Below are 26,235 nucleotides of genomic sequence, written 5' to 3' on the forward strand. Positions count from 1 at the left end.
CTGCAACAGATGGAAAAAAGACTATTGACATGTTATTTTCAGATTTCTATAATAAATATTTTTATTTTGTCACTTTTTTGTCATGTAAAATACCATGGTGAATATGTTTTTTCTTATAATTTTTATTTTCTTACTGAATGAGGGCAGAAAATGATGAAAATGTGTTGTATCTACTTCTGTTGGCTTAGAAAGCTAGTAAGAAAAAGGTTTAGGAAAGAGAACTTTAAATGGCTTATACTATATTGGCATCAAAATCAGTCAGTGTCTTGAAATTTGCCTCAAAGGAGTATATATTAATCAAAATTCTGCCTAATGCACTCCAGTGGAATCCAGGTGAGTGAGTTATATCCCATAGGAGCTGGGGGATGAACAAGCATGTGATAGGAAAGAGTCAACTTTTTATATTTAGAAAATACAGATAATGAACATCTGTGCATTCTTTTCCATTCATATTGGCTGGATGTCCTGAAGAAACCCTTCTCGTGCCATGTCCTGTGGTATTCAACATCCTTATGTCTTTGTGAGTAGCAGAAAGCCATGTTCATAGAATTTTCTCCTCTCAAGAGGAGGAAGGAGTATGGTGAGAGAGGGGAGGAATTGAACCTGTGTTGTGGTTTTCTGGCAAGGTTCTGGTAGCGAAGGTGTTGGTCGGTTTCTTCCTCCAAATCTATGGTTTGAGTTTTTATGATGGAAGCATGAGAGACTATGTAGTCCTTCAGTTATGTTCTACCAACAATTTTTCAGTTAAACAAGGACAGTTTATTTGAGTTAAAAATTAAATAATGACCTCCTGTCTATTATTTTAAGTGTGTTTTCTGTTCAATAAGAGATACAGGGTTCTTTGGAAACCGACCTCTTCCTTCCAGGTGTACATCCTGGATGTGTTTGAGGGGAAGAGACATCTGTAGTAGGGATCACTGGAGAATGCATGTATCCTGTAAATCTGTGACCCCTATTTAATAATCCAAAGGTGAAAGAGGACAGAGCCTCCATTAGTAGTGATGCTGATTTGCAACAGGGTTGTGTTGGCATGCTTCCACATCATGTAGTTATGCGGTGAATTCATTTTTTTTGTTAGTAGAAGTTTGTTAGTTTTATCAATTTGAAACAATTTATAATTAATAAAATAGGAGCAGCAGATTCTGTGATAGAATTGTGTATTTACTGATGGTATTTTTTCTTTACCTCACTGAGGGAAACTTCAACGCTTCACTTCCTGCAATTTAAAATCTGCTTCACTTTGGAGTCCTGTAGGCTGGCAAGAGATGCTCATGAAAAGCATTTTTGTTTAGCTAGGGATACTCTTTTACCATTAGCAATCACATTACATGTGATTTGTAAGTACACTGGGTAGCTGGAGTGCTCTAGGTGTTCTTTTGAAAATCTTTTAATGTGGAAAACATCGTAAGGAATACATCAGTCCCAGAGTTTTTCTTACTGGGAGAAGCATGACTGCCCTGCGGTTGTAGCTTCCAGTGCCTCAGGCATCGGAGGTGCATCTCAGGGTATTGATAAATGCTCAGTATCCAGAAGATCTTACATTTTTCAAAAGCACTGTGAGCATTGCCTTCAGTGGGACAATTAAAAGCCTTGATTCTTCACAAAGACTACGTAGAGAAGCACGTTGTATGCTCATTACTCATGCCCTCTGTTCAGCCTTCACAGGCAGCTCCCAGAACTTTGCTGGCTGAAGGTTCCAGTGTTCCAATGCTGCCTAGGTAACTTCTGGCCCTTTGCCTTTGTCTACTGGTCTGGCACTCTTGCTAGTAATTGCCACTCGCTGTTTGAATCAGTGTTCTTATTGGAGCTCAGGCCATTACCTAAAGTATAATAAGAATAAATCAAATTGGTAATGTAGGCTCTGATGTTAAATGTTTTGAGGCTGTAATCTGCAATGATGACACTGGTATTATTTAATGAAACTTTTGCTCTGGGTTTCTCTGTTGGTATGTATATTAATTTACCAAGGAGGATTTTTTTTTTTTTTTTAATTACTGTTCAAGAAAAGACTGCCTTCAGATAATCTTGTACTTACTGGTGTTCCAGTTTGTTCCTGGGAATATGGTATGTCCTACTAGGAGTTCTCACAGAATTGTAGAGTTGGGATTGAAAGGGAGATTGGAGATTTTGTAGTCCATCTGCTCTGCTCAAAGTGATTTAGACTAGAGACCATTATCAAGGGCTGTGTCCAGTCTGGTGTAGGATATCTCCAAGGCTGGAGATCCGGCAGTATCCCTGGGAAACTTGTTCTGCTGTTTCACCACCTCACTGTTCATTCAAATGTAATTTCTTGGGTTTAGATTCATGCCTGTTGCCTCATGTCCTTTCACTGGTTAACACTGGGAAGAGTCTGGCTGCATCTTTCAGATACTTCTCTGAGGTATTTCTACACATTGAGAAGATCTCCCCTGACCTTTCTGTTCTCAAGTGTGGGCAGTCCCAGCTTTCCCAGCTTCTTTTGCAATGTCAGACAGCCCAAACCCTTAATCATCTTCGTTGCCTTTTGCTGGACCTCCTGCAGTGTGTCCATGTCATTCTCTTACTGGGGAGACCAGAACTGAACCCAGCACTCCCGAGTATGACCTCATCAGTGCTGACAGAGGCAAAGGGCTGCCTGCTTCACATGACCATCTGGCAGTGTTCTTCCTTACACAGCTCAGGATGCTGTTGACCTTCAAGGGCATGTTGCTGTCTTGTGTTCAACCTGTTGTCTGCCAGGACCCCCAAGTTCTTGTCTGCAAAGCTGCCTGCTAGCTGGTCAGTCCCCAGCCTGTACTGTTGCACAGGGTTAGTCCTTCTGCATGCCTTCCAGTTTTCAGCCACACTTAGCTGTGCCTCAAAAAGATATGCTTTGATTTTTATTGTATCTGTCAAGGTTTCCTACCCTTTCATAAGCATGTGCTCCTTACGCACAGGATTTTGAGCTGGGTGGTCTGATCCAATTCTTATGTTCCAAGTGCAATTAAAAACAAACAAAAAAGAAAAACTCCACAGCCATATTCAAGAATGCTCACAAGCATATACATTATAAAATGTGATAATTTGTATTTATTTTTTTTTTACTTTTAAACTTTCTGCATTTATGACTTTGAAAGACAAAAGGAATTTATAAATGCATTTTTCCATGTAGATGGGAATTCTCACTTGAATGCCCCAGCAGAGGCTGCTCATGGTAGATCTTGTGTATTTTGTCATTTATCCCACCACTATCCTTTTTACCTAATTTTTATTTGCTTATGGTTTGTTTTATTTTTTCCACTGTCTTATGTACCAGAGGAGGTGGTGTAAGTGTTCTCAGCAATCAGTCTTCTCCCACATGGTTTTTAACTGCTGGAAACAGGTTCTTTTGCCATTTAAAGGCATCATACTTAACAGAAGAAATGGCCCATCTTCGTAATCACTCCAGTGCTCTTTTTGTGGATTTTTCTTCTATATATTAATAAAAAATATAGTTGAACTGTCATTTTTCTGTGATTTAGAAGAGTACTGAGAACAAATCAATGTCAGGAAATAGTTAAAAATAAAATTGAAGAGGATTGAAACTGAATAGATCAAGTTATATTAAAAAGGCAATGGGAGAAAGACATAAGAAAAAACCATTATCATCTTGACTATTTAATCTTTGCCCACAGTTATGCGAATTTGCAGGTGTTAAATTATCCAGAGAATGGCTTGTGAATTTTTCTATTGTCAGTAGAAATGTGTTGGGAATTACATAGAAGAAAATAAGCATTGGCTAACAGACTACAAATTTGAAACACGAGGTGTGCTGTAGTTCATATTGAGTCTTATGTGAATGCAAAATATAATGCTGATCAACTCTAATTTATGTTGTGTTTTATGGCTGTGATAAAACAGAAAATAAAAATAGCAACAAGAATGTTTAGTCATTTTATTTTCCATGAGCAGGAAATCTTCAATGAAATTATTCTGTTGCTGGGTTAGAGTGTATAGATCAGGGTTTTGTTTGGTTTTTGTTTGTTTTATTTTTTATTTAAAAAGTAATTTGATTTGGATTCCCCTACATCAGATTTACATGAAATATATTGGAGTATTCTCAGTATTAATTTGCCCTGAGGTTATAAAAGAAAATTGTATGCAATGTGCTGTCATGGGCTCTTGTGATTACTTACTTCATTTACCATTGGTTTATGTTTCTCCTGAAATAAAAAAAGAACAAACATAGAAAGTTTGTTGGGTTTGTTACATTTTCAATCTCTTACTGCTTTTGAACTGTGTTTAAATTTGATTGTACAGAAGTGCTTAAAAGCCTGTTTTCTAAAGGAAAGATACACTTTTATCTTCCTCCCTCTTTGGACAACCTGTTTCTGAGTTGCTTTACTACCCTATTATCATTATTTCTTCACCTTTCACACGGAATATCTCTCAAAGTTTGTGTCGCTTTTGTTCATCTGTGACATAAACACAGAAGCATCCTGAGCTGACCAGTGAATACATTCTCTGATTGTTCAGTGCACCTGAACAGTCTGTTGGGAACCATTCCTTGTCTGTGCAAGGCTGTGCCACTCAGCTGGCTAAAAAGGGTGTAAGAGAGTGTTCCTGACCCAGTTCTGTGTGGGTATTTTTTCAGACACTTCAGGTATTTTTGGTGTTGGTTGTTTTGGTTGTCTTTTTTTCTTTCCATCTTAAGATCTCGTAAACATCTTTGCCCTTTGTCTTCCTCTGCATTAGGGGCTTCCTGACTGATGATGTGCTGTGGTTTCCATGTGTCTCTGCAGGTTGTTAAATGTGCTGTGCTGTGAGCTCAACACCCTCTTACTCTTGGAGGCTCAGTATGGTGTGTCACAGGTTTTACTAACGGCTCAGGCGGAAAACGTCACAGAAACTTCTGAAGGACCTGGGTAAGAATGGGCTGGTGAAAATGTTATTTTAACTATCAAAATCTTCTCCTGAGAACAAACACACAGATAAAAAGCCTCGGTGGCTTTAAACATACAAATGCCCTCACTGAAGTTGGATTCTAATGTGCATAGTTTTACTTACATGCAGAGTTGGCATCAGTCCTGAAGTATGAAAAGAAGGAACAGTCTTGTTTTTCCCCCTGACCACTTCCAAAAGCATAAGAAATAAAAAAGTAAATATTTTTCTCATTCCTATTTGTGCTATTCCCTTAAGAAAAAGTGAAACATTTGTGAGCATGAATATACCTTCTTATTTTGCATTTTTCTTTAACATTACAAATATAATGTAAGATAAGGATATTGTTTTAATGTTTATGAATTAAAAGCACCATCAGTACTTTGGTTTTTGGGATTTGTTTTGGGGTTTTTTTAAAATTTATTTATAACTTAATTCTCCAACTCGTGTGACTTTCCATTGCTGACTTCTAAATAAAATTGCACAATGCATCCTTTCAAAAGGAAAATGTATTCTTGTGATAGCAGTGGCCAGTCATTTCAGCACAGACATTTTATCCCTTCTCTCATGCTGACTTTTAGGAGACTTTCCTCTTACTCTTTCCTATATGGGACCAGTACAGAGTGCAAATCAAACAGTATGGATGAAATCTCAGCAGTTGCAGATGATTGTAATACAACATTTGAGGATAAGACTTACTATTATTTCCTTACTAAAAAAGAAGTTGTAAGAAACTTAGTGTATAAAAGCTGACTTTTATTCCTTTAAAAAAATTACACCTTGGGCTACACAGTAACTTCAGACAGCAAGTTGGCTGTGTGCTATGAATAATGCTGCTTATTTATGATGCAAGAACTTGCTGGTAGGCCCAATAAAGAACAAATTTTGATAGTCTATTAACTCTGCCCTAATTACTGAGCACGTGGGTGTAACAGAGCTTTGAAGTTTTCTATTCTGTTGTGTCCAGTAACTGCTCAGACCTTTCCAATCAGCAGTCGGTAGGGAAGTAACAAGTTAGGATAATGCTTGCAGACGTCTCAAGATAATTGATGTTTCTGGTTTTCTTTATGCCTGTGTATTTTCCAGGTTGTGTTTTAGCTCTGGTATGTCTTTCAGGCTATCATTGTTCATTAAAGTTTTCTGAATTAAACATTTTCTAAATCAAAGTGGTTTTGATTTTTTGAGTTTCTTAGGTTTTGTTTGTTTTTTCCCCCAGGGATTTTATAATTGACGGTCTGTCAGTGGAGAGAAATCATGTTCTTGTAAGGATAAATCTGATTGGAGGACCACAGGAGAGGATTTTGCCCTTGAGAGAGCTAGATAAGGTTAGAACTTAATGTGTCTGTCTCCATAAGTCCTGCCTTCATTAATTCAACATCTTTGCTGATAATTCCACATGTGGAAAATTATTCAATAATAAAAAATACCAGACCACCTTTAGCTTTATAATGGGCTAAAATTTTTAAGAAGCAATACACTGAAAAAAATAGTTTCCACGATCTGGGGATTGGCACGTGCCTGGGATGTAGCACATTCAGGTGAGATGTTTGTACTGTTCCCTTTTAATGTTATTTATCCTACTATAAAAGCCAAGGCAGTTTGTCTGTTCTTCACTTCTGTTTTTCTGTACTTTTTAAATTAGCTTTTAGTTTGCTATGTTGTCCTTTTATTTTGATATTTTTTCTGTGCTTGGGTTTTCTTCTGAAGTATCTAATACCTGGAGCATTCATCGATGTTCTAACAATGTAGTGTGTGTTAAGTAGCTCCTTTAGATGTTCTGCTCCTCACTGGGTGTCAGTCTCATAAAGACAAAATGGGAATTATTGTCAGCACAGCAAACACGGCTAGATCAAATAAAATGGGAAATACCATTTTGGGTTTATTTTATTTTTGTAAAACTGCAGTTTTGGTTGAAAAAAATGAACTGTAGAAGCAAAATTGTCAGTGGTAAACTGGCTTGTGCTTTGTGGATTTGAACTTTTTTTGTTTTTTTTAGTTTTACTCTTATTTTGATTCATGGGCAATAACTCTGGGAACTTTACCTGCGTGTTAATCGAGGAAATGCTATTAATTCTTCTCCTAAATGAATTTCTTTCTGGTCCTGTTTCTAGGGCAGTGATCCATATCCTTGGCCAATGTTTTCATCGTTCCCTTTGCCAAAGTGCTATCTTGCAGAAATTCCTAGGAAAGCTGAGCTCAGACAAGGTACATACCAAGCCTGCAAGCAGTGTAGATGTCAAACAAGCATCTCTGTCAATTAAAGATTTTCTTTTTTCTTCCTCCCCAACCTCCACCCCCTCTACCCCCCCAGATTATAAGATCATAAGTACTTAAGGATTTTTTATTGTTGGCTGCATTTGTAGCTAAATAAGTTTGTTTGGTTTTGCTTGTCTGGCTTTGTGCAACTGTCAATCTGCAAAGCTCTGTTTAGTAATCTAATTCTTATGCAAACTCCAAGATTAACCTTTTGGCTCGTCTCAGGTGGGTGGCTCATGAGATGTATTTATATCATCTCCCTAGTAACTGAAGCAAGACAGTATGGTTAAGCTACAGATTTTTTGTACGCTGTTTTCCTGATTCAGATCTCTGTGTTTACAAAGCTTGGTGGTGTGTGAAATAGACAGCGTTTAGGATAGTTGGTTTCCACACTGAACATCAATTTGGAATGTGGGCAGACTGAAGAATCCTTTGAAGAACTATCTAGGCAAAGCAGTTTTAATTCATACAGAGAAACCGGTTTAAGGTTTTAATTTGCATAGACAACGGTTAAAGAATGTGATGAATGGGTTATAGGAAATAAATCATTCTTTGTATTTGTTCATGTTTACTGTATCTTTGAGATGTACTTACCAGAAATTATTTATTTCTTTAGCAGGTATAGATTTTCAAAAGTGATAGAAAATGTTAACTGTAGAACGCAAAGTAGTAACAAGTATCTAGGAAAACCCCCCCCCAAAATAACTAATAGTCCCCAAAACTCAGTCATTTCCTTTCAATCTTCCTTATAATCTCTGACAAGAGGAAATAATCTTATAGTTGTTAAAAAAAAAAGAGTTTTCTGTACTGTAACATTGGTTTCACTGTTCCAGGCATCCCAAGGCAATTTTCATAAGAAACCAGTCAAATCACTGTAAAGTGAGTGCACAGTTGTTTTAAATATGTCTTCAAGGAAGCAATCCAAAGTATTGGCTTCTGGATTGGAAAAGCATATTTTATTGTATGCCACAGAACCTCTTTTCTCTTATTCAGAGCAATTCTGTGGGATAACGGGACGGAGATTGGAGTTGTCGCTTTTGTGGATGACAACCAGCTAGGAAAGCTAGGCTAAAACTTTCTGATTAACAGTAAATTTGCTGAAATTAGGTTTCAAAGGTTTGCAAATGTGTTTGATGAGGTATTGAAATATTTTATTTGAAATAGCATTTTTTTTTATATTAAAGGTCACTGAAGTGAAAGACTACAACAGAAAAATGAACAGAACATTTAGTTTCATGGTCAAAATATTTTGTGTTTGCTATTTGAAAAAAAACAAACCAAAATACTGAAGGTGTTCAAGTTCAATTTCTTCCACTGAACTGAATATCTGATTTTCCAGACTGAAGCTTTCAGGATGTGTAAAGAAGGGTGGCAAGTCCTTGGGTGCAGCACCTCTAGCATGGGGACAGCAGTGTGAGGAAGTCAGATACTTTTGAGGGATTGTAGAGCACAGATACAAATCATGACTGAAATGTGATGTGTGAGTATAGATTGTGCAAACACTTGCACATGATATGAGTGGGGATGGTGATGTCTTTGTTACACCAGGGACTGAAACCCAACACAGTTCCTGTGGTTCCCTGAAGCCATCTGTGTTCCCATTTCATGTGGCCGTGTTTTATTGTGTCGCCTGTGCAACATTATTCTTGTCTTATTTTTTGGGGAACTTCTATTCAGTGAGTAATTAAGACTACTGGATTCTTAGCCCTGTTGCAGAATGTCCAGTTTTTTTGGATGAACATGCTATAACTGTAGAGTTTTTTTTCTCTGTCCTGAGCTCTTATTTACCTCCTCCCTTACTACCCAGGTGACATGGACACCTGAAGAGACACTTTCTTTCCTTTTCTTTTGTCTTTGAAAATTGTTCCTCTGTCCATCGTGAAATTGTGATGTCAGCTATGAAAACGTAATCTGAATTGATGTGTTTTTTATTTAATATATCTATAGAACAGATATTGGAGATGGCTGCTGGGGAGGAAAAAAGAAAAGGGTTATGGATGTGCACTCAGATGTGATATTGCTGTCTCTGAATTTGTTTCACTTCTGACCCTCCCTTCAGGTGGAGTTGAAGGACAGATGCAATAACAAAACCTTTGTTTCCCAGGGGCATCTCTCAACTAATGGAAGTTGCCTTTCTGAGTGCAAACTGAAATTGCTCACTGAATATTTTGTAACTAGTGTGGCTGTTGCTCACTGAAAAGATCATGTACTACGGAGGTCAGAGAACAGGAAGCTTTGTTTCCACAGCCCTAGACCTCATGTAGCCTGTGAATGTATCTAGTGTAATGGAAACCATAGATAAAGCTTTAAGTGCCATGTGAGGGATGGTCACTGAAAATCACTTATTCACTCTGAGTTTTCTATGAAGATAACCCAAAAAATATGGTGGTGGTTTTGTGGTTGGTTTGTTTGTTTGTTCATTTTGTTTATTCACTCTCTGAATTCTTTTGAAGGACAGTAGTAAACATGCAGGACTGGCAGCTTTTGGCTTGCTCAATCTGGGGAAGAAAGGGAGGGAGAACAAACCAACTGCAAGAAAAGGCAGAGCAGTGCTAACTCCACAGTGTCCAGATTATGGTGTTTCCCAGCACCAAGGCCTGAAGGCTGCAACTTACAGAACTTTTTTACACTCTTGCTCTTAATCCATGCTGATGTTACGCTCATGAACACTGGCAACTGGATATTTTGCCAGTAAAAATTAGCATCTGGAGTAATTCCTCCATTTCATGATGATGCTTTCAATTGGGAGACTCACCTCAAAAGTATCTTTGTCTTTGAGGAGAATACATAGTGGGTCACTACAAATACCTGCCCTGGTTTTGCTGCTGTTAGGTACTTGTCTGTATGGTATGTATGTCTGTAGGAAAGGATATATGGAAAAATAAAATTGCTGGGTTGTGTATTGATGTGCATTAATTATTTCAGCCTGTATTTAGAGTTGGAAAACTATTGGATAGCAGTAGATTAATTAATCTTCTGTCAAAGATAATTTATGTGAAGCTTCAAATGATTTATGCAGATTACTATTTACATGTGGAAATTAATTATGCCGTTTCCACCTGTTTATACTGTGGCAAGATACCCTACTGCTTTTTTTTGGTCTTAATTGTTCGATTATTGTTTCAGTAAGATGTTTTGAAGAAGAACTATTAAGTGGTTTTCAAAGAGTGATACAGTACTTTGTTATTCAGGATAGAACTGTTGAAAGCAAATTTTTACTTGTAATATTGACTACACTCTAGGTTATTAAAAGTTAAACTTTTTACAAGTACATTAAACTATAATGTTCACTTTTCTATTTGCACAGATCTATTTTTCTTTTCTTCTCCAAGTTCTTTAGTTGTGAGAGTTGATGGGAGTGACTGAAAATTTATTTGAAGAATTTCAAAGCAGTAGCTTTTAGGGAATGAGTTTAAAGAAGTTTAAACTTGTGGAAAGTTATGATGTGGTGTTCAGATTTCATACATGCAGGTAACCATAGGTTATTTATAGCGCAGTTCCATAGCTTCATAAACTAGTAAATATAGTTAATTTTTTTTTTCTTCCTCTCTTCCCTCACCTTTTGTGCTTCAACTCCTTCAGCTCTTCTGGCATGTCTTGCAGGAAAAAAAAAAATAAATTCAAGTCATTAATCTAGAGTAACTAGTGAATCCATTTAGTGACACACCAGAAGAGAGAAGAGCAAGATTTCTCTCCTTTGGAACTGACATCCGTTTAGAGAATCTCTAGTGATAGTGGAGCTACACTTACTTGTAATAATGTTGAAAGTTATAGTTGCCCACTAAGTCATGACAGTGAGCTGGCATGCTTTTCCTATTGTGAGTTTTTTGGAAGAAATTTTTATTCAACAGCCCCTCCCCCCCCCCCCCCCCCCCTTGTTTTTCTTTGGGTTTTTTTGTACTGTGATGACCTGGCTGAGGAAGTGACAGTCCATGTTTGATGAGAAGCTGTTAAGAGAAGCAAGTGGTTTAGCTGGAAGAAAATAAGATAATGTGAGTTGCCACGGTATGATTCCAGTATGTAATGGATGTATTCAATACATGGCTATACTATAGTATTTTGGTTGCATGGATCATTGGAGTTTGAACGTTGCTGTGCACTCTCTGAGGATCCCAAGTCTTGTATCCTACTTGACTGTGGGGGGGAAAAAGCATCTACTGGTTATATAAAGACGAGTTTTTGTTTTCATCCGGCCTGTGGCTATTCTGATGACAGAACACATACCTGCACTGGTTGTGTTTGGTATGTGTATGAAGTGTTTATTAAATACTGCCTACCCAGAGGGACCTGAAGGCAAACACAGGGGACCACGGCCTTTAGCAGGGTTTCAGAAAGGGCTGCAGTACTGTAATCTGTTTCCTTATCCTATTGTTGGAGCATAAAGTAACACAGTAAAAGGTTACATGTTTAGCAGTGTCAGTGCATCCAAAACTGTAGTTTGGATACCAGCAATCACAAAATAAACAATTAATGTGGTAAAATATGCAGGAGAGGAAGAATATTAGAGGAACTGCAGGGAAAAATAGGGGTTGAATCATGAAGCCAGAAGGAGGGAGCAGAGATAGATGGACCATGATCTTGAAATCCTGCTGTCTTGAAATTAGTGGGGGATTTTATTTTTTTTATTTTCAGTAGTTTTATTTCCTTCAGAGGAATGAAGTTTCAATCTCATCTCTGTTTGGTAAGTCGACTGATTAAAACTCAGCTTGTAGCCTCTGATCCTTGTCTGCCAAACTGAATTACTACAATCCTTTAGAAAGTAAAATAACTATTTAACTTGTAGAGGAGTCTTGCTTTGCAGTTCTAAGATTTTCTTCAGTCTTCACTTGTTAAAGAAATAGGGGAAAAGGGCAGAGGAAGAATTAGAAATCCTACTGATAATGCTATAAAAATAAATCCTTCACATTAAAGTTTCATGTAAGCTGTTCCAAGCATCAGTGCATGCAACTTGGAAAGTTGCTAAGGAAGGACTGTTACTTGAGGATAACAAAGGAATTTCAGGTTAATTAATTTGGAATAATTATTAATGATAATAATTGAGTTACAGTAATCTTCTTTTGAAATACTGTGTATTGTGTAATAAATTCCAATGACAGGGAAACAATTTACTGATTATGAATCATTAAGGCCTTTAGATCAGCTTAAAATAAATTATATGCAATAACGTAATTATGTTAAGGATACTCTAAGAGTCTTAAAAGAATAAGATAATTTGAAAATAGTATATTGTGTGTGTAAACAATTAAGTTTTATTGAAAAGCTGAAAGTTGAAAACCCCAAAAGAAGTAAAAGTAGAGCAAGTATTCTAAATAGCCATCAACTCAAACAATTTTTATCTTAAATCAGAATCACAGAATCACAAGGTTGGAAGAGACCTTTGAAGATCGAGTCCAACCATTCCCATCCTATGCTAAACCATATCCCTAAGTACCTCATCTACCCTTCTTTTGAACACATCCAGGGAAGGTGACTCAACCCCCTCCCTGGGCAGCCTGTTCCAGCCCTGACAACTCTTTCAGTAACAAATTTTTTTCTAATATCCAATCTGTCCCTGCCCTGGCACAGCTTCATGCCATTGCCCCTTGTCCCATCTCCTGTCACCTGGCTGAAGAGACCATTGCCCACCTCTCTACAACCTCCCTTCAGGTAGTTGTAGGTGGTGATAAGGTCTCCCCTCAGCCTCCTCTTCTCCAAGCTAAACAGCCCCAGCACCCTCAGCCGCTCCTCAGAGGATTTGCCCTCCAGCCCCTTCCCCAGCCTGGTTGCCCTTCTCTGCAAGTAAGCTTTCATGACAGAATTCATTTCTATAGTGTTCAGATTGTAGAAAGACAGCAAAGGAGAGCTTGCAAGGTGTGAAGAACCTTCCTTACCTTATAGAATAATTTGTAGCAGTGTAGGTTATGATCCTTTCATAATGATGGCAGCTGTATGGTCCCACAGCAAAGAGATTGCATGCAGTGGAAGTATGTGTTCATTTACCTTAGTACAGATATTACCTTTATTTTTACCTCTCCAGTTGACTAGTAAATATTTCATACCAGCATCAAGTACTTTGGGAACCGAGTTGCCTGAGGAGAGGCAGTCTAATTGTTGTTTCAATTGATCAGTATTTTCTGTAAGAAAATGGTGTTTAATCAGTTTTATATAAAGTTACTGTATAAAATTACTTGACATTTGAACTTGAAATTTCTTCTGCATTCAGAGAAATACAATTTGAATAGTTTACCCTTTCTGATACATTTTTTTAACAAATGTTGAACATGGGAAGAAATTATTTCCTCTTTTATTTACCAGACAATGTGGATGCATTATTTTAACTGCTGCCTTGCATATACAGTTTGCTGTGTCGTCATGCATCATGGTAACTTGCTATTCGTTGTCCAGTGTGAATTCCAAGGTAGATATTTTTGTTAAAGATGATGTTTGATTTAAAAAAATCTTAAGCTTTTAAGTACAGCTGTCATGTTGTTGAAAGCCAACTTAACCTTGTCATGTATGATTATACACACTGGTTCTACGTTGTTGCTCTGCTTCTTCTGTTTTCAAACCTCTGTGAGACTCAGCCAGTTGTGAAATTTACTGGCTCAGCCAGTGATATTTTGTTCTAGAAAATTGGTAAAGTGGGTGTAATTTCCTCTAACTTAATAGAAAATAAAGGCCAGGGGGGAATTACTTTTAGCTAAGAGAGAACATAGTGACGGTCCTTTTGTCATTGCATAACGGGCAATTTTAATTATGAAGGCATGTCTCCCTATTATAGAGAGCGTGTCTTTAATAACAAGGTAAGAGTACCAGTAAGGAGCAATGTTTGAAAATCTTTCTTTGTATTTAAAAGATACTTTCATAAAGATCCTTTTGTAGTTGTGCAGGTTTATTTTATAAGCAAGCTGAATGTTTAATGAGAAGCGTTATCTGGTATATTTGTGCCTCATATATAACAGTTGTACCAAAAGCCTGTTTAATAGTGTTTTAATAGTGTTCAGGTAAAAAAGCCAAATGTTTAGAAGTTAGAAAATGTCTGAATAATACTCTTGCAGCCCTTGACAGCACCAACGAAGAGCCTGTAGCCCTGTGCTGGTGTGTGTTGGGTACACCTATTTTCTTCAGAAAACTCAATTTAAAATTCTTACTTGCAAGGTGACATTTCAACAACAGTAACAGTATACTTTTAAAATAAACTTTAATCCCAGTTTTAAGTGCTTTTGCTAAAGTTGGGAAATGCTGGAGATTATCAGCGAAGCTACTGTAAGAATTCTCACAGCATGGGCTGCCCAGTATTTTTTGGGAACACTTACTCAGTAGGCATGCCTGGCAACTTGAAGGCATATGCATATATGCTGTAATACTTGTCCATATGGAAGGAAACCTGCTTACAGAAAGAAGCAGAAATTCTCTGTGGAACAGTTACATGTCTGTTCATGCATCACTTCGTATTCTACAATGTTTTTGCTCTATTGTTAAACCAGTGATATTTGGTGAAGGATCTCTTCCTTTCTTTTCTATATCAGATTCTCAGAGTGGTGAAATTGGAAAGAAACACCAAATGACTTTCTTTAAAATGTCTTTACAATTCTTACAATTTCAAGACAGGAGAATAATAATTTTGGGGAGTTATAAAATGCGCCTCATTGTCTTAATGTCTTAGATGTTCAAAACCCAGCAGTAAGTAGAGAGAATATTTCTGTTCTGCACAGAACAGAACATCAGCTTTGGGACTGCTTTTCCAATTTAATTGTCCCAGGATGAAGGACATTTAGTCTTCCTAAGGTGTGAGGTCTGCCAAAAGTACCAGGCAGTGTCAGGGCTCTCAGCTGCATCTTACTTTCCTGTTTTTCATTGAAATGGTGGAAAGTTACTGAATGCAGTTACTTGTCTCTGCATTACTCTGTAACTAGTAGCTGCTTATTGCTTACTATAGTAAGTTTAAAAGAAAAAGAAAGCATGGGGCAGGGAGGGGGGCAGGGAGAAGAAAATGAGCTAAGGTTATCGTTACAGAATGACACTCATTTTTAATTTCTTCTAGATAAAGATCTTGACAAGCTCTTATCACTCTTAAAAAGTCCAGAGAAGCAAACTGGGTGGGCAGAAATTTGTAGAAAACAGTTCTGCAAAGTCATGAAATCCAGACCAGATGCCATCAGTGGAAAAAGTGAGTATGATTTACTGAGTTAAGGGAAGCAAACAGAAGGCCACTAGTGAACAAATTTTAAAGTTTCATTGAGGATTGCATTATCATTACAAGTAGTCAACAGTTTTGTGGTGATTATGAAACCTGTTTCAGTGGGATTTTCCTGGGAAAACAAAGCTTATGTCTCATGTCCTATTTTTCTCTCTCTATGGCCTGTGTGGGCTGTTTTCAGCGAAATTTGACACAAAAAAAGAGCTCAAATAGAAGTACCTTCTATGTGGGATCAAAGTAACCCAGCATGTGTGTTTTACATAAGACGCTTGAATTTTATGATAAATTATATAGCAGTATAAAAGTTACAGGGCAGTTTCAGAAGCCTGAAGGAAGTCAATTATAAAGGAGCTGATTTAATATTAGAATAGTTAATAAGAAATTTGTCGTTTGTATAATGTGGTTTAAGTCAATTATGTAATGTTTCCAAATTCTCAGAGGTTTCTGTTCTTATGTTTGAGATGAGCATCAGCTGCTAGTCTTAGGTGATTGGGAGTTATTTGGAGCTGTCACCTCTTTGGAATAATGTGTGTGTAGACAGAATACATATGTATTTGTATATGTTGCATATAGGCACTTATGTATATATTATTGTACACAGCCACAAATGCATTCTGACAGCTTTGTGAAACAGGTGAAAAAAATAGAAATTCATAGCTATTCACAGACAACTGAATGCATTTTATATAAACTCCTGTAGTATAAGGAAAATAAACTGAAGATCAGCAATTAAAAAAACCCTAGATTTTTCTAGCAAAATTATATATTTCCTTTTCTTCCATGACTCTGATTTAGTGTTTCAGTAAGGGCTTTTTTTGAAGCTATACATTGTGAAGCACGAAAATTTAGTCTTTGTAAAATTGATTTTATTTGAATGCAGCATATTTTCTAGACTGATCTCTTCTTGGATTATAGGAAAGTTCTGTTGAAAATTGTTAGTCTTTCTTCTGGCATCGAAAAGGAATTCTTTGTTGAAAAAAAATATTTTTACAAAAAACCAGAACATACATTTCAAGTAGGTGGTTTACAAAGAGAAATGTCTTTCCTTTTGTGCTTTGTCGTTATCTATATACACCCTCCAAACCTGTGTAGGTTGTTTTCTATAACTTTGTTGGAAGTACCAGAAGGTAGAATGAGGAATTAAAGAGAGTCATTAAGATTTGTTAACCCAAAGCAAAAAAAACCCCAAAATTATACTTGCTTCTGAATAACTGTTTCCAGCTGAGATGCAACTGGGAGTCAAAGTCAGCAAGAAAGTATCTGCAAAATTGTTGTTCAGCCTCGCAGGGACTTCTGCAAGTGCTTTTAGAAACCACACAAAAAAACCTAAGGTATGAAAGTAGAAACAGAATAGCAAAATGAAACACTAAATGAATAAATAAAAATGCCCTGAAAAATAATATAAACGAACTGTAAGCACCGGTAATTTAAGGTAGAGGCAGAGCTGTTCAGACGTTGCATGTCTGATTGGAGGTATTTCAGAAGCAGCACAGTATCTGCTAGCTGTGCAGTTTGAGACATCATGTTCCTTGAAGCTATTTTATGAGAGACAGCTGTGCTGGTGTGCAGCACTCACAGCACGTGAAATTCTCCCACATTTCAGAGGACTGAGAGGCTTCAGTCCAGATCCCAAGAAATGAAAACGTTCGCTTGTTACAGATGGACAAAACTCCATGGATTACAGAGGAAAGATGCTTACTGATGCTTCCTGTACTGGCCCCCTTTCTAAGGAAGACTAAAATTAGAAGTAGAACATAATCAGCAGAGAAGACACTCGATTCAACAGTGACTGCATAGTATTTAGCATGTGTTGATTTATTTTTTTAAAATTTATTTCTGTTTAAATATTTTGTGATCTGGTGTCAGGATTACTAGATGCTGGATCTATAGCATCTCTTTGAAGTCCATTAGAAAGTTCTTGAGCAAGCTGTATATAGCATTGATATCTCTAATCAATTCTTCTGGTGTTGATTGCCATCGCTTTGTTCTTCTCTTCTTGTGCTAAACACTACAGTACTACATTCCTTTTGGGAGTGCCCATCTTCATCCCTAGATGGGCATCTTTGCTAAGCAACACCTCTGACTAGCTTTTAAGTCATTTCTGTGGTCAAGCATGAAGATCCAGTTTTGAAGGGCTTTAATGAAGGAGACAGAAGTCTGAGGAAGTTTTTAATGCAGTGTGGGATTTTTCTCAGTCATCTAAAAACGAGGCATACTGTAGACAACCAGCTTCTACATTCTATTGTTCTGAGCACAATAAGCTGAGAGAAGGGCTTCTTCTAGTCATTCCTTTTATAAAGGTGCCACAGAATTGTGGATCAACCTGTTTGTTGTTGACTGTCTTTGCTTATGTCTTTGGGTCATTTAGGTCAGCTGAGAACCACAGATAGAGCCCTTGGTCAGGTAAAGTCTTGGCTTCTTTTGGGGTATTCTTTGCAATGCTTGTGGCCTCCCTTGAAGCATCTTTAGTGCATCTAGCTAAGAGCTTTTTGTGTATTGGCATCTAGGCTTTGGCAGGAAGAGGAACAGGCAAATCAAGTCCTCTGAGTAACAGTTTAGATTTATGTAGAAAATCACCGGGCTTCGTATATTGTTTGTTCAAATCATTGACATGATTGAGAGGTTGGCTGGTTTTGTTTTTTTTAAAATGAGTGTTCTTGGCTTAAGTGTTTCATCCATGTCTTTTCCAGTTCTCCCCCACTTCTCATATTCAAGTTTTTCTGTTGTTTTCAGCCTAGCAACTACTTTCTTTTAACACTAGTTAGTGTTGTGTCAGCAGCTGATCTCTTTCCCTTAATCCTTTCCTCTCTTAGGAGACTTTAAGTCACAGAAATTGAGGGTTTTGCAGAATCACATTCTTCCCATCATAACTGAGAGGTAATCACTCTCCAAATCCTGGTCATTCTCCTGAAGCTTTATAGCCATATGTGGGTATGGATAGGGGTAGTAATCTCAACTAACATGACTTGCTCTGTGGAGTCAAGCAGAATTTCATATGCTTTTGGGCCTATTAATTTACCTTCAAAATGTTCACTCTTAAGAAAATACATGTGGGAGGTATATCTTTTAAGGTAATTTTCATCTTCAGGCAGTTATTCTTTTAGTCTCAGGAAATATTGATGACTTCAAATATATGGAAAACATTGCAGCTCTTGAAATTACTTATGAGATCTTCCTGGAAAACACAGGGTTTTTATTTATTTTTTACAAGCAGAATGGTTGATGAAAGCCAAGTGGTTATGACTAAGAGTGTTCTGCAATCCGTTAATACTTTGAGAGCTCTGCATCATCTGAGGTAGTTCTATCAAAACATGCTGACAGAAGTTGCTGTGATCCTTTGAGGCCACGTCGTTGTGACTTATGTGTGCTAAGGCCTTTAGCAATTGCTGCAAGAAGTTGAGAGCAACTGCAGAACTTTCCCCATGGGACGAAGAATGGAAAATGGATATTTTTAGTAGGCATGGCTGTTGTGTGTGCTGGTGGGTTTTGTTAATTCAGGATAACAAAATGCTAAATTTTGGCAGTTTATTAAAATTGTATCAGGCATTGTAAATGAGGCTTACAGCAAGGTAGACTTTGCATCTACTAGAATGTCACCAAGGAGAGTGTTTCAGTTGTCACCACTCTGTATGTTGAAATAACAGTAATAAGGACTTCTCTTGTCGAGTAGGATCTTCTGGATTCAAATACAATGGAATGCTGCATTTTTAGAGCAGTTGCTAGCATATTGTTCCTTCTTTCAAGGAGAAAATTATTTAAAGTTCAGTCTTCATTAGATCCAGCTAAAGAAGTTTTGACTAAATTTAGTCTTGAGTAATAGTCTTCCATAGGCTTTCACTTAAGTGTGTGAGAGAATTCTCTAGGCTGTGATTCCAGAAAGACAAATCAGGGCAACAGCCTTAGATTTCCATTCAGAATTTATCATCAGTCTGTTCTTTTCTGCAGGAAGGATGTAGGTTCTCTAAGCTCAGCTTGGTCATCTTAAATATGGACCAGATCTTCTGTATTGAAGATCACTCAGTTAGATGTAGATCTACCTGTGGTCTGCTCTTACATTTTAGTGTGACCAACTTAAAAACACTACATTCACAGAAGAGCAAAGAGGTTTTTAGGCTAATACAAAAGAGTTGTTTACCTTTTTATGTCCTTACTTGATTGTGCAAGGAGGCCTAGTGGAATGATTGGTCTTTCATGTCATGCAGGAAGAGAAATTGCAGATCAAAATGTCTTTCTTCTGTCCACCAAACCAGTTTGGAGCAAGTCAGAATTTTTATTACTGTTTTCTTCTTTACAAAGAATTTGCAGGTTGCTCCTTTGCTGTTTCAATGTATAATACTTGAAAACCTCCCATTATCTTAGGAATTCCCCAAAGTCCTCTCTATTCTTGCCATTAGGATGGTAATCACCATCCATATTTTTTTTTCATAGATTTATTAAACTGAAGTATGGTTGATGGAGGAGAAAATTTCTGACACTACTCTTAGAAAGTTGGCTGGCTGAGGGTTTCCCTCTTGAATTTTAACCTCTAACACAAGTCAAGCAGGACTGCTGTTAACTCTCTCAAGAGAGTTCCTTTTCTTTCAGACTCCTCTGAAGCGCACCTGGGAGTTTGTCTAGAATATGGTCCAGTAACCTTAGTTACATTGAAGGACCTAAAAAATCTGACAACTTTTGCAGGTTTTTTTAGTTTTTTGGCTTAAACCAAAATTAGAATTAGATAACCGTTCTTGGTGGCTACCTATTAAAACAGTTTAAAGCACACGAATATCTTTTAATCAGTGTTCTTACGCAGTTTAGAAGCCAACTTCTTTGTTTTACATTTAATTCTTCAAGAAAAAAAAAACACCATTCCTCAGGAATTTGGGTGATTTATGAGCATACTGCAATCACTTAGGGAATTTTAAACCCCTTTAATTTATTTTATATGTGATTACACACTCCTAAATTAAAATTCTCTTTATTTGGATATGTGGATTAAATTTTCATAAGGTGATTGCCAGTCTCTTAAAAACTTAAATGTTAGTACAGCCGAGCTACCATAATTTAAGAAAAATCAACATTTTCACTGAGTTGGTGGGCCACAGCACTAATCTGTATCTCTCAATATAACCTCTGCATGAGAATGTGGGATTTCACAGCAATGCTGATTGTACTATGCAGTGAACTTTCCTAAATTTCTTTTGTCTATTTTTCCAGTTAAATGAAAAACCATTGAGTCAGTTTCCACCTTTATAAAAAAATTGTCAGGGAGTGTTCAAATGGCAGTTCAATGATGCAGTATTAAAAGACAAAAATTAAAGTACTTGTCATTTTACATGGATGCTCTTTTGGTAGAGACAGTGTCTTGTGAGAACCCTCTATTTGTGTGTTAACCAAATCTGTTTTGATAAAATCTATGTGTGTCTTCCTCTCTCAAACCTGATTAAAAGCTTTCTGTAGATCCTGATAGGCACTTAGATAAATACTTCTCAAATGGTGGAAATCAATTTAGTGCTTGAGTTTCAAAAAATTGCTTAGCAGTTGAGCTGTCACTTCTCCCATTAACTCAAGCACTGAACCGAAGTATTTGACTGCTAGGTCAAGTGTGTGGATGCCTTCCAACAGAAAGAGATGTACACTCTTCTAACTTTGGTTTAAACTTTCTGAATTAAGTGGTATTTTAGTCTTTTTAACATCGCTCCCATTTGTTATTGTAGTATGGCATATTTCAGTAATCACAGTACTAATTGTCATATACTAAACATCTAGCTAGTTATAGATGTTAAGTTTAATTTCTGCATTTTGCTGTCTACAGTTCCAAGTGTAGACACTTTTTCCCACTGTACACAAATATTTGTAATATTGTTAGTCGACCAAATTGCACTAAGTGCATTAGTGAAGATTAGTGGGATTGTTTATTCTCACAAAATGAATAAACTTGCTCCTCTATAAAATAAATTTCTTTTTGCTAGCCCCATGTGGTTTATTAACCATGATTAAAAATAGCTATATTAGGTTTAATTAGCAGTTTATTCTCCCCATAAAAATGCATAAGAATATAAATTACATGTGTAATTTTTTGTTTTGATTCACTAGTCCTTTGCAATGCAAAATTAATTTTGTTAATGTTTGGAGTTGGCTACTCTAACTGCAAATCCATGTTTAGCTGCTGTAGTGAAGCTTCTTTTCCCCTTTGCCCTACCATCAACACAGCATTACCAAAACTTAACCTCTTAAAAACTTTTTTCTGGACTCATTCAGTGTAAATGGATTTCTGTAAATGTTTTAAGCAACTAATCAAGAAAAAAAAAAAAAATCATGATTTCATGCCAATATATTGGCTTAAAATGTCTGAAAGAGGAGTTAATTGTCTTTATGGTATCTTTTCCTCATTGTTTTTCTGGCTGTGGGTGGAGGTTCCATCTCCCTCCTCCTCACACACAATATCTTACACTGCAGTCTATGTCAGTTTTCTGTCAGCTAGTTCAAGAACTTTCACACTTTCTCCATTGGCACCTCCACCACAGATTGATATCCCTAACTGTTTTTACAGATAGCCATTTAAAAGGGTTTAATGGAATCTTTTGGTTTAAAACCAGCAAAATCACCCATGTGAGCATGGAGTTATGTGCAGGGATGGGTGGCTAGGTGCTGAAGTGCTATTAATTTGAGGTGCTGTCAACGAAACAGTAACATGCAGGCTTAAACCAGGACATGTCATGGGTAGCAACATTTGTTCCTCTTGAAATAGATTTCCTTGCTTTGTGTTATTGTGAAAAGAATATCTCACTGTTGTTTAAATCCTGTTTATCAAGACAATGGCAGCTGTTTTGGGATAGTATTTACTTATAAGAAATGTTCATTGCTGCTCTCTCAAATTCTTAACGTGGCTGACCTCAGTAAGGGCTTCTTCCATGCGGTATGTGCACCCTTTGCTTGCACACATAAGGTGTCAGTGTGCTTAGCTGCAGTAGCCTCACACTTGAAGAACTGAGGAATCAAGAATGTTTTTTGCCAGTGATTCATTGTTGTGAGTTCTCACTAACTTCCTGGCTAACATCCTGTGAAGGTGGGAGATACGATTTCCTACACAGGGACCAGATGTCAGCATGTGACTTATCTATGCAGTATCTGCAGGCTCACAGCTCCATGGCAAGGACTGAATAAGGGCATTATGGTCATCATAAAATACAGCAACTCCTAAAGGAAATGCTCCTCATCATATAATATAGAACTTCCCAAAGGAAATGCTCCTATTGCTTTATTTTAAGTGAATAATTTTTACCTTGTGATAGCATAGGTGGGTTTATATCATATTTTATTGAAACAGCCCTTAAAACATTTGTTAGCATCATTTGGGGGTGCTGTGGGTTTTTTGTTGTGTGGGGGTGGTTTTTCTTTTCCATTGTTTTACTTCCCTGTCTATATGCACAGACAAATAAGGTAAGACATTGTCGTTTAATTAAGTTAATTTTCATTTCATATTGATACTGTGGAACAAATTCTGAAGTAATCCTTGGAGGATATAAAGATAATATGGGATTCTCTTTCCGTTTACACTGAATATATTCTCAGTAAAGCTATTAAAATTTAATTTACATTAGGAATGGTGTTGGGAATGCAAAAGCACAATATACACTTCGAAATGTTCCCCCATCAAACCCTGAATAAATATGCAGGAATTCAGAGAGTTTTAGTTTCTCCCGTGTTGTCACTTTGGTAGGCAATGTAGTTCCACATTTCATTCATATCCTCTGATGTTATAATGGGTTTTTGCTTTTTTGGCAGTTCTGGCAGAATTAATTGAAACGTTCGTGTTGCATCTTTCTGAAAGCCGATCGGATTGTTGTTTCAGCACAGGAAGCTACAAAGGTCAGTTTCATAAGAATTTATTGCCTGCAGCCTCTTCATATTTAAATTACTTTATTTTTAAATACATCTGTAGCATTTTGGGGGTTGTTTAAGATGTTTTTTAACAGCTCAGGAATTTGTTACTTAACTGGTGGGAAATGCCTCACTTCGGAGCAGAGGATGATGCGCTTGAGTAAACAGCACAGATAATTATTAGTGATGGGCTTTCACATTTCTCTGTGTGTAATGGAAAGATGGAGATGCAGAACAGGTGAGGGTATGATTCAGAGTATTTGTTGACACCTATTATAGAATGATTTGCAAAGCTGGTGGCATAAACATTTAAGATGGTGTAAGCAATCTGGCTCACCTTTTGAAAGCCCCATAATATATAATCAACCCAAGGGTATGCAATTTATATTCCATTAAAGGATCTGCATTAAAGAACTGCTATTGTTGGCAGAGTAATCTGAGTGTTAGTTTTGTACAGATGTTGTGCTTGCAGCCAAGAGTAAAGGATGAATGATAAAGTTAATTTATTCTGAGTGTAAAGTAATGCATTTTAATACTTTGAAGCACTTGCAGAATTAGAAGATTTAGAAGTATCATTAATATCTGCTGGAAAATGCACTTCCATTCTTTATTGTCTGTCCAGGAGTTTTCTCTTAGGTTGTAGTTCAGTCATTTAGAGTACTCGTTCTGCCACTAACTGTGGAGAACCAAGCCAGTTTTGGGAAGATTCTGTTATTTATGCTGTTACTTTACTCTCACATCCATAGGATGCAAATATAGTGTCCTTGGAGGTTTCGGACTTGCCTTTGAAGTTTCAAAGCATAAAAAAAATCCCAAACCCTTTAGTAATTTAGAGGTATCTTTTTCTTTTATGTAGTGGCCTTTACCTTCTGAAAGCTTGCTGACAGAATACACTTAATTTTATTTGAGAATCAATCTCTTTACTTAATGAAGAGAGTTGCTGAAGTGACAGTTCTTTCTGTCACTGTTTTATTTTTCCTTAAAAGATCCTTAAAGGGTTTTATGTTGTCCTGCATTAGTTCGTCGTTTGCTTTTCAACTTCTCAGAAGGCTTAATGAGCAAAAATCTTTTTCATGGACTCATAGGACTTGCTATTTACATATTTCTGACACTTTCCAATTCAAATGATGATTTTGGTGGTTCTTTTAAAAGCCCACATAATGTATTTGACACAAATGATTTATTTGACACCTAGACTGGCCCTCTGTACATGTCTTTTCTTAGGTCGTAGTTCGAAGTATCACGTATTCTCCAATGACATGGAAGGTCCAGGTGTAGTTTCTTCTCTGTCTTGGGGAAAACTTGTCTTGCATTTCTTTGGAGAACAGTAGGGTGAGGGACCTAACTTTTCAACATCATCTTAGTGATTCCTGTTAGAAAACCAGGAAAAACCTGCTTGGTTTGAATAAGACAAAAACTAACTAGAAGAGGAGCAGAAGACATCTAACTGTGCAGCCTCCAAGCTGCCTTGCCCAGTGAAGACAGCATGCTGCTGTTTAAGTGCTTCCTTCCAGTGAAGGGAAGCAGTAGTCCATACTGTGTTCACCCAGATGTCAAGTACCTTATTTTCAATCCACTCTTCTCCACTTTTCGTTCAAAGCTGGGATTTAAAACACGTTCAGGAAGGTTGAACCTCTATCCTCTACTTCATTGATGTATGATTTCACCATGAACCGCTCATTAGGTGGAGGTGCCAACAACACTACATTATTTCTCTAAAATTTTATGCCAACTTTGAAGAAACACCAGGTTTGAAAATCCTGTGACAATTGTATATATTACATATTTCTTTTAGAATGGAAAATCTCAAAGAATAGTTACAGAAACAAAACAAAGATAACCAAGTAAAAGCCTCAGTTCCTGATTTTCTTGAGCTTGACAGATTTTCTTTCCATGACAAGCCAACTCAGTCTCTTGAGTTTTTTTCTTTCAGTCTTGTACAGGCACTTTTTCCGAAGAGTTCCTCAGTCCAGGAAAGAGTGTTCCTCAGGCAAATGGCATACATTTCACCAAAGATTTCTCTTAGGTTTTATAGGAAAATAGTTCCTAAAATTTCACAGCACCTTTCAGAGGTGACAGGAGACTGAAACAAAAATCTGGCTTTAAAATTGAATCTGTGATTGTGCTCCAGTCTGGAACAGTAAAAGTTGATGATAGTAAGAATTGGTTGTGCAGCTAAATTTACACTCATTTCGGATTCTTTTTTGGATCATAAAACATGCAGTGTGGCTGTCCTATGAAGATGGGGGATGCACTTTGAGAACCGAAGACTGTAATGTGCTTCCTATGTTTGTACAGAAAGGATGAACAAAACACACTCAAATCTATTATTTGCTTAAGGTTTCTCACTGATTGAATAAGGATTGATCAGATTTGTATACATTTCCCAGGATTTTCTGCTAATATGTATGAAGGGTTGGAATTTCTCCAAGAACAATTAATTGTTGAATGCCATGTTATTTCATAATATCTTTTCTATACATGTATGTAAAAGTGCTACTTAAGCTAAATGCTAATACTGCTGTCACAGTAGAGACATTTTTCTGAATTAGGTAAAGCTATTGAATTGCTAGAAAGTGAACTATATTCCAGGTGCATCTTTCTAGCTGCACATCTAAGCAAGCTAAACATGCGCTTGGCAACTCTGTGTGTGTGTGTGTCCACCATTCTCTTGAATAAATTTGGGGCTGAGGAACTGAAAAACCAGTTTCAAACAGTTGTTTAATTTTAATAAAGAGGAGCCACAGTTTTCATGAAACAGGATTCAGTACAATGCATAGATATTCAGTGTTTATCATGTTTCTTGAGATGAGAAATTGATTATCTTAAAAAAACGACAGCTTTCTAAACCCGTAGGTAGTTGTAATTAGAACAGCACAGTCATCCATCTGCTGTGGAATCCCTCAGGATTTCAGTCGATTATAAAATTTGCAAATATGGAAAAATCAAATTAGTTTGGGTTGTTATCATTTTCTAGATAAGAGAGAAGAAAAAATATCTGATAAGCAGTTGCAGAGTTTAATTATAAAGAGGAACACAAATCTTACTTGAAGTTTACT

At 36.9% G+C, this 26,235-nt stretch overlaps 1 protein-coding gene across 1 annotated transcript in view; it reads left to right on the forward strand.

Moving 5' to 3' along the window:
* Positions 1-26,235, forward strand: part of TBC1D32 (TBC1 domain family member 32) — a gene marked incomplete at its 5' end in the record, with an annotated part of 77,275 nt that overhangs the window by 35,751 nt on the left and 15,289 nt on the right. Inside the window, 5 exons of the mRNA XM_084261432.1 lie at positions 4,740-4,862; positions 6,095-6,203; positions 6,990-7,083; positions 15,158-15,283; positions 23,081-23,164. Of these exons, the coding sequence (XP_084117558.1) occupies positions 4,740-4,862; positions 6,095-6,203; positions 6,990-7,083; positions 15,158-15,283; positions 23,081-23,164 (536 nt within the window). The remainder of the gene's footprint in view (positions 1-4,739; positions 4,863-6,094; positions 6,204-6,989; positions 7,084-15,157; positions 15,284-23,080; positions 23,165-26,235) is intronic.

Source organism: Gallinula chloropus (assembly GCF_964237585.1).
Source record: "Gallinula chloropus genome assembly, chromosome: 3".
Lineage (NCBI taxonomy): Eukaryota > Metazoa > Chordata > Aves > Gruiformes > Rallidae > Gallinula > Gallinula chloropus.